Raw genomic sequence first — 14279 nt, 5'->3', positions numbered from 1 at the left:
GTAGGAGTCACTCTATGACATAGACCTGGTGTGTTCTGCAAGTCCACAAAAAATGTGGAAGCCCGGGACCTGCCCACATTTCCGCTCCCTAGAACCTAGAAGTCCTGGAGACCCCTTTCAATGTGGAGACTTGGGGGACGGTGAATTACACAGAGCCGGAGGTCCTAAGCCAGAGCAGCCAGCAGTGAACCCTTAGACAGGCTCCTCTCCCCCTGCACCCTCTCCCACCAGGATTAGGGATATGTTAGCCTGGAGCTGTGGCAACTAGCCATATCACACTCATGGGAACTCCTAGCTCAGGGCTTCCTCAGGCCAGGCGGAGTGAAGCCCAGATACCTGCTCATTTCCCCAGGCTTAGCACCATCTTTTTATGTGCCTTCCCAGCAGCCCACTAGGGACGAGAAGTGACTGTCATCAGCTTCCTCACCTCAGCTACAGGCCCCAGAGGTGAAAACAGACATGGGTATCCGGTAGTTTAGCGACACCAAGAATGTCAGGACCCAAATCCACCTGCAAAGGGAGCTCAGGCGAGGCATCCTCTCCTGTGTCCCCTGATCTCACCTGTACCTTCCGGGATTCATTTACACTGCCCCTGTCAAGACCCCACCCACACTTCCCATTGATGGCCACCCACACTCCTTCCCATTGATGGGGCTAGGCTATTCACAATCCTAGGTGAAAATGTCATCACGAAAGCAACAGCGCCTACATGACAGAAGTATGGACGGGTGGACAGACTGATTGGTGGCTTGATGGGTTGATTCAAAAGCATCTAGAGCCTTGGACAGATCCACCCTGTTCCAGGGCTTCTACCCAAATTTCCTCAAAACTTAAAAACTGACTTGTAAAGTTGTGCTTTGCCAAGTGAAGACACAGAACACAGCAGTTGCCAGCAACTGTCACCATTGTTTTGTAAACAAAAGAATATTTTCAAGAGGTTGAGGGGGTAGGGAGGGAACCAGGCTTGGTGGTGCATGCCTGTGATCCCAGTACTTGGGAGGTAGAGGCAGGAGGATCAGGAGGTCAAGGCTACCCTTAGCTACATAATGAGTTCCAGGCCAGCCACGGTTATGGAGTGAGACCTTGTCTCAAAAAAGAAGGAGGAGGAGGAGGAAGAGGAGGAGGAGGAGGAGGAGGAGGAGGAGGAGGAGGAGGAGGTGGAGGAGATGAAATCTCATACAGTTGGCCTTAAAGCTGCATAAATTGAAGTTCATAGAAAATATACAGCATAAAACTTTTTTTTCTCATGAGAACTTTCTTGGGTGTTGTGATAAGCTGGGACCACAAATTTGAAAAAATCCAAGTGCTTTCAACCCTCACCAAGGCAAAAAACCCTTCTGCAGCCTTTTTGACTGGAAATGCATCCTCTCTGTTTGCATACCCCTCAGGATGGGATGATCACTACCCATTTGCAGTGGCTTGGGATCTGAGGAGATCAATCTGGAGCAGCTCAGAATGCTTCTCAGCCTCTTTTGGGATGAAGGGAAGAAGACCAGGGTTGGAGCAAGGTGGCAGAAGGGTCGAGGAACGGGAAACCTGGGGTACTGGAGTAGGGGGGAGAGGGGACTCTGTACCTGGACCAAAATAAAGAAGGAAGCCGGGCATGATGGTGAACACCTTTAATCCCAGTACTTGGGAGGCAGAGGCAGGTGACTCTCTTGAGCTCAAGACTAGCCTGGTCTACAAAGTAAGTTCCAGGACAGTCAGGGCTACACAGAAACTGTCTTTTTTTTTTTTTAAATTTATTTATTATGTAGTTATTATTATGTAGTGTTCTGTCTACATGCATGCCTGCACGCCAGAAGGGGGCACCAGATCTCATTACAGATGGTTGTGAGCCACCATGTGGTTGCTGGGAATTGAACTCAGGACCTCTGGAAGAACAGCCAGTTCTCTTAACCTCTGAGCCTTCTCCAGCCCCAAGAAACCCTGTCTTAAGGAAAGAAAGGAAGTAAAGAAGAAAGGAAGGAAAAATGAGGAGGAAGTTAGCCAAGACCTGAGTCCTCTCCCCACCCTACCCTCATCCTACACCATCTTTCCCATCTCTGGGGCCCCAGAGGCTGCCCACTGGTCCCTCCCATTCCCACCACCCCTTCTGAAAGGCTCAGACACCCTGAGGCTCTGTGGATATGATGGCTGTGTATATAGGAATACAAGAGGCACCTAGGCCTGCCTATACACCATAAAAGGGACTAGAGCATGTAAAAATAGTAGAACCCTTGGCATCCCAGCCCCCTGGAGAGGAGGGAGCTGGAAAGGGCCCTTGAAGCCCTGACAGTCTAGGCCCTTCTCAGTCCAGGAGGCCCTGGCGGCTGAGAGTAGAGGGGCCTGCTGGGGGGGGTGGGCAGGCTGGCCTGTAGGCACTCATACACTCCACATTCCAGGCGTGCTCTGTCAGCATCTGGGCAAACCCAAATTTGTGTGGCTTTGGGAGGGTGGGGAGCAAATAACCCCCAAACTCGAGTGAGGGCGGGGCAGGAGCTGTTTGAAGGGAGTTGGAGGGAACCCCAGGAGCCACTTCTGTGCAGGGTCATGAGTTCAAGACCTGGGTTTTCAGCTTGTTCTCTGAGGTGGGTCAGCTCTCCAAGGTGGGGCTGACTCTGTCCCCAAGCAGGCATACTTACGCCCCCTCCTGCAAACCCTCACCACCACCCCCCAGGCCTTGGGACCTTGCACAGCGCAGCAGCCTGGCTCTCCGAGCACCCCTTATGCAACAGGAGGGGCTGTCAGGCCGCTGCCAACCCCCGTTGGCTGCTCCTCTCCCCCCTCAATTTCATACATTCCTTTATTTGGACCCTTTCACTCCACACCCTGACTTTTCTCCAGGCCTTCGTCAGCTTTCTGTCGCCCCCCTCCCCCCGGGGCTGACTGCTTTGAGCCCCACAGGCCAGTTTCTCACGCCGGCAGCCCAAGCTCCTTCCTTCCATAGCCCCTGAAAATGTTCACAAAATGCTTAGCTTCTTCAAGACCCCGACTTCACTCTTCTTCTGGCCTTCCTGTACCTCTGCTTCATGTGTCTATGTGACCTAATCCATGTCCCTCTGGTGTCCCTAAAGTCCCTGGGAATGGTGTCTGAAAGAGAGAACACAGGATGTGGAAGATTGCCAAGAGCCATGGGTGGCCCTGTAGGACATCAGAGCAGGGAGACATCACAGGCCCGGCTTCTCTAATTATCTGTCCTTTGGATTCAAGTTCCAGCTCCTAAACATGTGAGTTCCAATGGCCCACTGAATCTTGGCTTTTCGCTGTCACTGGACCTTCTGAGTGAAGTTCCACAGCTTCATGGGGACCATCTGGCCCTGTCTGGAGTCCTGATGCTGAACCCTGCCCTCGGCCAACCCTCTGGTTCAGCCTGAATCAGAACTGGAGAGGCAGCTCTTATGCCACCTAAGGACTCAGAGTCCCAGCTCAGGCCAGATGAGGGGCATAAGGCAGGGAAAGCCCAGAGCAGACCCCTGCCTTGTGGTGTATGTGACCTGACACGAGGCCTGGAGGGAGCCAGGCTGATGGGAGGACAAACCCTTCTCCCCTTTATATCCCTTCCTACCAGCAACAGGGCCACACTGGACCACCCTGCTCGAGGGGGGAGCTGGGACCAGTGTTTATGCAACTGTGGGGAGGCCGCAGCCTGGCTGGTAATGCAGCCTGCCCAGCACCAGGGCTGACTCAGCAGAGCCCCCCAGCACGTCCACCCACAAACACAGGCAAGCACAGTCACACGCAGGCAAGCACACATGTACATATGCACAGATAAACAAGCACACACGTTCTCAGACATTCACACATACAAATGTATAAGAATACACTCACTGACATGCACACTTGTGAGCATAGAAGCACACGTACATGCACACACACACACACACACACACACACACACACACACACACACACACGAACATACCAAAATGCACACACTGCCTCCACAACTGGCTGCACTGGATGATGCTGAGCAAGGTGAAGGGTGACCTCAGCAGCTGGGTGTCACCTCCCCTGGGCTGGGGTCCTACACTGAATACAAAGGAGAAAGAGAGCAGAGCACAGGCATTCAACTCTCTGTTTCCTGACTGTGACACATGTGACTAGCCACCTCATGACCATGATGCCACACCGTCCCCACCATGGTGGACTGTCCCCTCAAACTGTGAGCCGAAACAACCTCTCCCTTCTTTAAGTTACATTTGTCACGCATTCTGTCACAGCATTAAGAAGAGCAGTAACGAATACACTCCCCAAACCAGACTCCACTTCCCCAGGACCTCCCTCCAACTGCCCTAGGGTGCCCTGCCTGACCTATCTACACCAGAAGTCCAGTGGGGTGGGGCAGCTGTGTAATGGAGAAACACGTGGGATGCTCCCTCCTCCCTCCCACCACCAAGTCAAGGTGAGCACTCATGGAGACGGGGCGGGGGGGGGGGCAGGTGTCGGGGGAGATCTAGGAAATCTAGAGGTACCAGATGAGGGACAGGCATTCTTGGAGTAGGACACATGTAGCTCCCTGACTGACATGGAACCTGGCAACAGGGCCACTTCTTGCCTCCGGTTGATTAAAAGCAGTGCATTTCCTGCTCGGGACTCCTCCCCAAGGTGGACCCCACCAACAGGAAAATGCCAAGACCACCCAACCCAATCCTGTGCAGGATCATCCATCCATGTGCCAGAATTCTCTTCCTTGTAAGACCAGCTAAGTCAGGTATGATGGCACACACCTGTAATCCCCGTACTGAGGAGGCAGAGACAGGAGGATTACCACAAGTTTGAGGACAGCCAGGACTACCTAATAAGTCTTGATTTAAAAAAGGAAGAGGAGCCGGGCGGTGGTGGCGCACGCCTTTAATCCCAGCACTCGGGAGGCAGAGCCAGGCGGATCTCTGTGAGTTCGAGGCCAGCCTGGGCTACCAAGTGAGTTCCAGGAAAGGCGCAAAGCTACACAGAGAAACCCTGTCTCGAAAAACAAAAACAAAAACAAAAACAAATAAAAAAGGAAGAGGGGTTGGGGATTTAGCTCAGTGGTAGAGCACTTGCCTGAGTTCGGTCCTCAGCTCTGAAAAAAAAAAAAAAAAAAGAAAGAAAGAATGGGCTGGAGAGATGACTCAGTGGTTTAGAGCACTGGCTGCTCTTCCAGAAGATCCAGGTTCAATTCCCAGCACCCTCACAACAGCTCACAACTGTCTGTAACTCCAGTTTTAAAGAAAGAAAGAAAAGACTGGGTGATTCTGTTGAACGGTGCTTGCCTAGCAAATGTGTGGCCCTGGGTTTGATCCTCAGTACTGAGCTATTCCTTTGTATGTTTACACTGCATTTTGTTGTCATCAGTCCACATCTGAGTTGTTTCCAGCTTGGGCTACTTGTGAGCAATGCTGCCCAAAAAGTGGATGTAAATTATATATTTGAGATCCTGTCCTTAATTTGAGAGAATATATACTCAGAATTGGAATTGTGTCATATGATAACCCTGGTGTGTGTGTGTGTGTGTGTGTGTGTGTGTGTGTGTGTGTGTGTGTGTGACCTTCAGGCACATTGAAGAACGCTATTTTGTTTGCCATAATGGCTGCATCATTCACCCTCCCACTAACACACAAGGTTCTCATTTCTCAGCACCCTCACTAACACACTGCTTTCTGTTGCAGAGGATGCCTGGTGCAGTCCCTTATTCATTTGTTTGCTCTGTTTGATCTGGTTTTGAGTTGTTTTTGTTTTGTTCTTGTTTTTAAGATGACTCCACTATGTAACCCAGGCTGGCCTCAAACTCCACAGCAATCCTCCGGCCTCAACCTTCCAAATGCTGGAATTACAGCTTTGAATTGCCTTACTCTAACGATGAGTGGTATCCTCTAACACAAACAAACAAATAAATAAATGTGAATAATGGGGTTGGAGGGAGGTGAAGGGTGCTTACTGCTCCTGCATAAGATGAGTTTCAACTCCCAGCACCTACTTGATGGTTCACAGCCACCTGTAACTCCAGCTGCAGGGGATCTGATGCCTTCCCTCTTTTGGTCTCCATAGCTACCAGGCATACACACAGTGCACATATGTACATACAGACGAAACACTCATACACCTAAGATAAAAATAAATAAATCTTTTTTCATGTGTATGCTATTCCATTGTCTAACAGATGCCAAGCATGGGTGGGTTAGGGTGAAAAGTTCCATCCTCTGCGCCCTTTTGCTGGTCGACTGGCTATTTGAATAGCTTTAATTTTTTTTTTTTTTTTTTTTTTTTTTGGTTTTTCGAGACAGGGTTTCTCTGTGTAGCTTTGTGCCTTTCCTGGAACTCACTTGGTAGCCCAGGCTGGCCTTGAACTCACAGAGATCCGCCTGGCTCTGCCTCCCGAGTGCTGGGATTAAAGGCGTGCGCCACCACCGCCCGGCTAGCTTTAATTTTTTTAATCACATTTGTTTGTGCCAGAGGGTGGTACATATACACCACAGCACATGTGTGGAGGTCAGAGGACAACTTTCAGGAGTCACTTCTCTCCTCCCACCATGTGGGTCCCAGGGCTCAAACTCAGGTCATCAGGACATCTTTAGCTACTGAGCCATCTCACCAGCCCCAAAGCAGATCTTTTTTAAATTTTATTTTAATTTTATTTTAGTACTAGAGATTGAACCGTGGGCCTTATAGAAGCACTCTATCTCTGAGCTCTATGCCCAGCCCCATGTCCATCTTTTCTTTTTTCTCCAAGAGAGAGTCTTACTATGTGGGCCTGGCTGGCCTCAAACTCGCAGAGATCCACCGATCTCTTTCTCCCGGATGCCGGGATAAAGCCATGTACCACCATGCCTGCTTGTGTCCATCCTCTTTAGAGTCGTTTGCTCAGGTCCTTTGCCCAGTTTTTAATCAGATTGTTTCCAAAGGGGTGATTTATATGAATTCTTTCCACACTCTGAGTATTAGCTCCTGGCCTTCCAATCTTTGTCACACTCTTGTCCTCTCATACAATGTCTGACCTCATTATTTACAAGCCACCCAGCTCCCGGCTCCGTCCCTCCTGCCCCTTGCCACCCACTTCAGTCACTATGGCGCCAAGTTTGTTCACGCACACACGTGCACACACACTTCCAGCTCCTTCCCTGCTCTCAGTGCACCCTCAGCCTCCTTGTTATTTGATCTCCAGCCAGTCTGGCATCTGTCTGCTTTGCGTGGGCTCCACACACAGAGCCCTGTACTGCTCTCCCTAGCACTATGTCCCTAGTGCCTGGAACAGAGCCTGACACACAGCAAGTGCTCAGTGAAAAGTTAACTAGTTTAACACACTGAAGGGTTAAAATCAGAAGCAGCAACAGACTTCTGTGACACAGTGACACCCTCTCACATACACAAACACCCTTTTACACATATCTACATACCCTCACAATCCTTATACACTCAGACTCCACTGCTGCCACACCAATACCCCCAGGCGGCCTGGCTCGCACGGCCTTAGAGCTTGCTCTAGAACACACTATCTGGACTCTGTATTCAGACACACAACAGGCCATGGAAATGAGCCCTGATGAGGCTGTGCTGAGCTCCTGCATACCTCTGGTCCTGTGGGCTTTCCTACCCTGTATAGTCCAATTTCCCTCTGACCCCTCCATTCCCAGCCTCCACTCCCAGCCTCCATCCCCAGCCTCCATTCCCAGCCTCCACTCCCAGACTCCATTCCCAGCCTCCGGGCCTTCCTCTCCATTGGGCATTGTTTTTCCTCCTGACCAAACATATGAGGGCCACCTCCTCTTGTTGTGCCCATGGAGCCCCACAGCCATGACTTCCACTGAGAAACTGGGGCCAAAGGAACCACTGGCGATCACGTGTCACCCCAGCAAGGCCCTTGCCTTCTTCCTAGGGCAGAACACTTCGGTTTCTCCATCAGAGTCAAGTCTGTGGCTGATGGTCCTTCAAATCTCACAGCCTGGGGACAAAGTCAGCTCTTGCCCTGCCCTGCATTCCTCCTGCCACTCAGCCAGGCCACTTCCTGCACTGGGCCTGAGCTCAGGCTTCAGTGACCCAATGGCTCAGGGCCGATGGCCTGTAGTTAGTTCATTGTTCAGACAGTGTGCTCATGGTCCTGGTGGGATGCTCGTGTTGAGTGGGCCAGCGCAACTGCAGCCTCCAAAGGGAGGCATGAGGGACGAGCGAAGGAAGGACAGCGAGGCTACCTCTAGCTTAGGACGAGCGGAAGTGAGCTAGAGAGCAATGGAGAGGAAGGAAAGAAAGAAGGGGAAGGATGGAGGGAGAGAGAGGAAGGAAGGAAATCATTTATTCATAAGGCCATGGATGGAGACAGAAAGGCTATTACAGGTGGCAAGCACATCCCAACAGGAGCCAGAAAAGGCACATAGTCTGGCTCACTCCCTTCCTTCCAGAAGCTCCGGACCTGGTGTCGGCATCACGGTTGGGAGACGAGATGTCCCCAGCTTGGCCTGCCCTGGGCTTCCTGAAAGGCAACTACAGGTTATGGAAGAAGGGCTGTATCAAGACAGCAGAACACCCACCGAGAGCTGGCCTTGGCGGGGATGGGGTGGGGACAGTGACAGTGAGTGTTAAAGAATGACGTCTCACCTGTGAGAGGCTCAGCTGGCCATGATGTGCTTCACGAATGCTGGAAGGAAAGGGGAAAGGAGTGGCTGGGACTCCTGGGGGGCAGCCAGGGGTGGAGCTGGGTACATGGCCCCTCCCCAGAAGACCCTGCTTTGCTGAGTCCCCATGACTGCTCCCCAGAAGTTTTCTACCCCAGCTGAACTGTGTCCCTATACCTCTTCCCCAGGAGACTGCCACCTGCTGAATTGGGTCATCCCCCTGCCTTCTCCCCAGGAAACCTCCATCCTGCTGAGCTCACCTTCATAGTTGATGCAGCCGTTGGAGTCTTCTTGACCCGCCATCAATTTCTCCACCTCATCTTCAGTCAGTCTCTCACCTGGCAGGGATGGAGGTAAGTCACACCACCCAGAGGGTGACTGACGGGGGAGCCCATTGAAGCCCTCTGGATGGTAGGTTTGCCACCAGCGTCGCTCCCAAGGTCATGGATAGCCATCACCCCTGTTTCCAAGCCCAGAACAACCAATCATAGGTCAAGAAGTGAGTGGCCTTGACCTTGAGATGGAGACTTGGGCCCTCTGAGCCTAGGCATCTTCACATACATATTGTGCTCTGTCCCTGCCAGGTTGGCAGGGGTCCCCCGCCTCTGATAGCAGTCTCTTGGGGTAACCCTTTGAGACTGGTAGAAGGGTCCATGGAAGGGACAGAGACTTCTCCTTGCTCCATAGACAGTCTGAAATTTTTCTTTTCTTTTCGTGTGTGTGTGTGTGTGTGTGTGTGTGTGTGTGTGTGTGTGTGTGTGTGCGGGCGCGCACGCGCATTGGTATTTTGCTTGCATGTATGTCTGTGTCAAGGTGTGAGATTCCCCTGGAGTTACAGACAGTTGTGAGCTGCCATGTGGGTGCTGGCAATCAAAACCAGGTCCTCTAGAAGAGCAGCCGGTGCTCTTAACCACTAAGCCATCTCTCCAGCCCCAAATTTGCTTCTTCTTTTTTTAAAATTTTCTTTCTTTCTCTTATTTATTTGAGAAAGGATCTCAGTTATCACAAGCTAGCCTCAAACTGGCTATAACTAGGAGTGATCTTGACCATCCGCTTCCCCTGCCTCCATCTCCCAAGTGCTGGGAGTATATGCACGCACCAGTGCTGAGGATCCAACCCAGGATCCTAGGCAGCCACATTCCTAGCTGAAGTCTGGCACTTTCTGACTGTACTGTCCTGTGCTGTTCACTGGCAAAGTACCAACTGTGGTGACTCCCACACTCTACACACACACACACACACACACACACACACACACACACACACACACACACGCATGTGCAAACCCTAAGACCAGCATAGGGTTGAACACAGCAGTTGTTCAATAAATGCTTTCTGCATGAAAAAGTCACTTTGAGGAGTTAGGTGACCAGGTACCTGATGGTGGTGAAGACAGTGGGCGGTACCTAGAGCCCACAGATGTCACAGGTATGTCACCTCCTTGGCCACAAAGAACAATGAACATCAGGACTACTAATCCCGAACTACCTTCCTGACCTGTCTCCAGAGCTGTGCCCACCCTTGCTGTTTCTTCTAGCTTTCCTTCAGCCACACCTAGACGGTATTTCTACCTCTTGCTGTTGAAGCACCTTGACCATCATTCTGTTTCAATGTCACGGATGAGACACAGGACCAGGGGCAGGTGACGCAAGGGTTTTCCCCAGGATTCCCCAGAGAAGGAGACGGTAGAGGAGGAGGCTGCCCTCACCCAGCGTAGCCAGCACATGGCGGAGCTCTGCGCCCATCACCGTGCCGTTGCCCTCCTTGTCGAAGACCCGCAGGCCCTCCACGAAGTCCTCGTACGTGCCAGTGTCCTTGTTCTTGGAGATGTGCTGGAGCATGGGCAGGAACGTTTCGAAGTCCATCATCTTGGAATTGAGGTCTGCAGACAGAGGGTCCCAAGTCTCAGGTGGGAGGATGGACAGGTACAGCCTTCCCCTGAGCCTAACACTGAGGGGTCATCCCTCTCCAGCGGTTCCTGAGCACTCTGATGCATGTGCTGTGCACAAAATGTGTCACCACCACAAGGCACTTGGCAATCTACTGCAAACATGGTTTACATAGACCTTTGCCATCCCAAGTGGGTTCAAGGTGGGCTCTGTTCTCTACTCCTCTCTCTCTCTCTCTCTCCCTCTCTCTCCAGGATCTTACTACATATCTCAGGCCACTCTGAAACTTACCATGTAGACCAGGCTAGCCTCAAATTTATGGCCATTTCCTTGCCTTTACCTCCCCAGTGCTGGCATTAGAGGTATGCACTACAACATCTTTATTTTTTAGACTTTGAACATGTACCATCCGGCACTGTTTATGTAGTACCAGAGATCAGACCCAGGGCTTCACGTAAGCTAGGCAAGTATTCTACCAACTGAACAACATCCCCAGCACCCCTCCCCCTTTTTGAGATATGGTCTCACTCTGTAACCCAGGCTATCCTGGAACTATGTAGCCTAGACTGGTTTCCAAGTCATGGTGATTCACCTACCTCAAACTCTTGATTGTTGGGTTTGTTGGCCTATATTGCCACACCCCAGTTTCATTTCTTATAGACCTTACCCTGCCCACCCCCTGTGGACACAGTTGAGCCCATCAGAGGCCTTCCCTGGACCTATGATGAGGGCCTAGGTGTCACTCTTTGAGTCAAAGCAAGCAGCCAAGGTGAGGGAAGTTGACAAAGACCCACAAAGGGATGCTGAGGAGGCTAGAATCGGGTAAAAACAAGCACCCAAGTCCCCTGACAGACCCTTGCACCAGTATGGATTCTGATTAGTACAAGGGTCCATCCCCATGGCCAGGAAAGGTCCAGAATGCCCATCATGCTTGCCTCTTATCACCATGACCTGGTAGCCAGCCTTATATCCTCATCCCAATAGCAGCAGAAAATCAGGAAGCAGGTCAGTGAGGTTCCCATGATACCGGATAGCCACCCACCCTGGCAGTCTCCCCTGGGCCTGGCACTAACAGGCAGGGTATACTACCTTCCTGTTTGGGCTTCCCCAGGACACGGAGCACCTCTGCCTGGGTAGGATTCTGACCCAGGGCCCGCAGGACATCCCCACACTGCCCATACGTGATCTTCATCTCTCCCTTGGGTGTGCGGTCGAACAGTAGGAAGGCTTCCTTGAACTCTGTGGGAAAGGGCAGTGAGCTCTGGGTTCTCTCTGGGGGGCACCCGCCACCCTCCCCACCCCACTGGTTTGAATTGGGAACCCCTGGTCCACCCCTACCACTCCCTGGGCTCAGGACTCTGCTCACCTTCAATCTGCTCAGGCGTGAATTCGATCTGCAAAGAAGCCCAAAGATTGGGTACTTTTGGGTCATCATGGGCCACCTGGGCCTCAGGCCCTTGGCTGTGCCAGCCTGTCGTCATAGCAACAGCACAGCCTCTACCGCCCGGGACCTCATGCCGTCTACCTAGACACCCTCCTGCAGCTGCTGCAACTACACACACATCTGTCCAACCTATGTGTAATCAGATTGTAATATCAGTCAGGCCACGGAGGCTGTGCTCAGTGTCACAGGCCTGACCAAGCCGACTTTGAGGGGAGGAGCAAGCATACGGCTTCGGGCCAGAAGCTGTGTCAGCAGGGAAGCATGTGTGTGGGTAATCAAGTGCGAATGCTTGTGCACATATGTGTGTCTATCTCTCACAGATCCCCTTGGGGCCCTCAAGGCTGGACACTCATCCTCAAAGCCCTGCCTGCATCTACCCTTTACATTCTGCCTGTGGCCCCAAGGCGGCTCCCCCACTCCAGCACATATAGGACTATGTAGCTTTCTGGTGACATAATGGGGCCACCCTGAGGTCAGGAGGCCTCCCGGGACCCAGTAGCCCCCTCCTCATCGGTTTCCAGTCTATTTTTATCACTGCAGTCACTCTCCCCAAAGTCAAGGTCACACCAGCGAATGGAGCTCGGGGAAGAGGGGTATGACTGGCTCCTGAGAGTCCCCCACAACCTCCACAGTGCACAGCACTGTGCAGAAGGATACCCCATCCCTGTCACCTGCTGTGAGTGAGTGACCCTCCGATTTGAGGCTCAACCTAGTATTGAGAGAAAACACATCCCGGCTCTAGGAGCTCTCTGTGGGAAAACCTGGGGAGACAGGGTTTGCTGGCCTCTGAAAAAGGCTCTGTCTGTCCTTCTCTGCCAACTGGAGAGAGAGAAAGACAGAGAAGAGGGCCTTTTCATCCCCCTCTTTTGAGGCATAAATTTGTGCCAACCTCATGCCTGGATAATGCCACCGTGGGTCTCAAGGTAGCTGCTGGAGCCTTACAAGGCATCCTCAGGACACATTAAGGGGCCTGAGGGTGACAGCGGAACAGGGAGCCAACTCTAGAGTACAGCAGTCTTGCAAGTGGGGGCTCACGGTCCCATTTCACAGCTGAGGAAACAAAGGATCAGAGCAGCTGAGGCGGAACCGAGCTGGGATACAAACCCAATGACCACAGGCAGGTGCCCCTGGGAAGGGTACGTGACCAGATGGAGGTTCTGTAGCAGTGGCTCAGGGCTCGGTGGGTGTGTGTGGGTGGAAAGGACTCTACAGGCCCCTCAAGAGGCAGCCAGAGCAGCAGTGGCCGCTGGCCAGCTGAGAACAGGACGCAGGCTGCGTGCTGCTATGCGGATGCCACAGGTGGCGGGCATGGCTCGCTCTCCCAGTTAGACTCTGGGCAAGACAGCTGGGCCAGGAAAGGTCTGGGGCTGCTTAGCCGTGCTCCACAACCAGCTTCCCGCACGACTTTCAGAGCCTCCCTTTCCAGCCTGTTCCTCCATTTTCCCAGTTAAATGTGAAGCCCGGGAGGGTTCTGCCAGCTGTGGGCTTGGTGATCTTGGCAGGAGTGAGTGTCACCCAGCCTGGGCAAGGCCCTGATTTCCCTTACACACTACTCCACCTAAGGATGCTTGGTATGGACTTGAGACCCCTGCAGCCAGAGAAGGAAGAGCCCTGTTTGATGGGGGACAGCTGGCTCCAGGATTTCCTAAAGATGTAATCCAGAGAGAAGAACCGGGGGAGTTGGTTTTCATAATCACCAAAAACCATGCCCCGGTCCAGACTCTACTCTCAAAGTTCAGGGGCTTCTCGGCAGCCTCAGGGGAGTCTCACCAGTTGTCTGGCCACCATCCCTCCCCCTTCGGTCCTGCAGAGGTCTGAAACAAGCAGGTCCCGTTTTACCTCTGCACAGAAACTGCCAGCATCTAGGGCCTTATCCACCGTGGCAGGTCCCACTCTGAGATCCACTTATCGGCTCTGTCTCTCCTGCTACAACGCAGCTCCCTCACTCACCTTAATCTTGGAAGCATCAAACTCTGCTTCCTTGGGGCGCTCGGGCTCAGGTGCCGCCGCAGGTGCAGCTGCGGGTGCAGCTGCAGGGGCTGGAGCTGCTTTGGGGGCAGCGGCCTTGGCGTCATCCTTCTTGGGCTCTGGCTTTTTGGGGGCCATCGGAGCTGTAATCACAGAGAGGTGGGAAGGAGGAAGGATGGATAGAACAGGGTAGGTGAGTCTTCTGCCACCCTGAGCTTTATCTTACCCATATACCTCATGACCCCAGCCCCACCCCTACCATGCACAATAGGGACAGGGCCATAAAAGGGCATTGGCTCTGCTCAAGGGGCTATTTTGGGTCCTGGAGAGGGCATTGTTCAGGCCCAGGAATGGGGAGGGGGAGGGGAGGGTGCTCCATTCCCCCAGTCACCTGTTGGGGAGAGGGAGGGA

At 52.6% G+C, this 14279-nt stretch overlaps 1 protein-coding gene across 1 annotated transcript; it reads right to left on the bottom strand.

Moving 5' to 3' along the window:
- Positions 1-8232: 8232 nt before the first annotated feature.
- On the bottom strand, positions 8233-14006 carry Myl3 (myosin light chain 3). Its single transcript, XM_052729832.1, has 7 exons — positions 13851-14006; positions 11823-11850; positions 11546-11695; positions 10276-10449; positions 8828-8905; positions 8551-8590; positions 8233-8425 (listed from the first exon to the last, which is right to left on the bottom strand). Exons 1-6 carry the CDS (start codon positions 14004-14006, stop codon positions 8562-8564), a joined length of 615 nt encoding a protein of 204 aa, XP_052585792.1. The 3' UTR covers positions 8233-8425; positions 8551-8561.
- Positions 14007-14279: the final 273 nt, after the last annotated feature.

This window comes from Peromyscus californicus, unplaced genomic scaffold, assembly GCF_007827085.1.
Source record: "Peromyscus californicus insignis strain IS unplaced genomic scaffold, ASM782708v3 Scaffold_11__1_contigs__length_118956290, whole genome shotgun sequence".
In the NCBI taxonomy this organism is placed as follows: Eukaryota; Metazoa; Chordata; class Mammalia; order Rodentia; family Cricetidae; genus Peromyscus; species Peromyscus californicus.
This window is presented reverse-complemented; position numbering and strand designations above follow the sequence as displayed.

What these genes read in the sequence shown, in the direction of transcription:
- Myl3 (XM_052729832.1), bottom strand. Translation starts at nt 14,006, where the DNA reads ATGGCCCCCAAAAAGCCAGAGCCCAAGAAGGATGACGCCAAGGCCGCT. An exon ending in TTGATGCTTCCAAGATTAAG is followed by an intron (nt 11,851 to 13,850) that starts GTGAGTGAGGGA and finishes GCTTCTTTGCAG; the next exon opens with ATCGAATTCACGCCTGAGCA. An exon ending in CGGCTGCATCAACTATGAAG is followed by an intron (nt 8,591 to 8,827) that starts GTGAGCTCAGCA and finishes CTTTCCTTCCAG; the next exon opens with CATTCGTGAAGCACATCATG.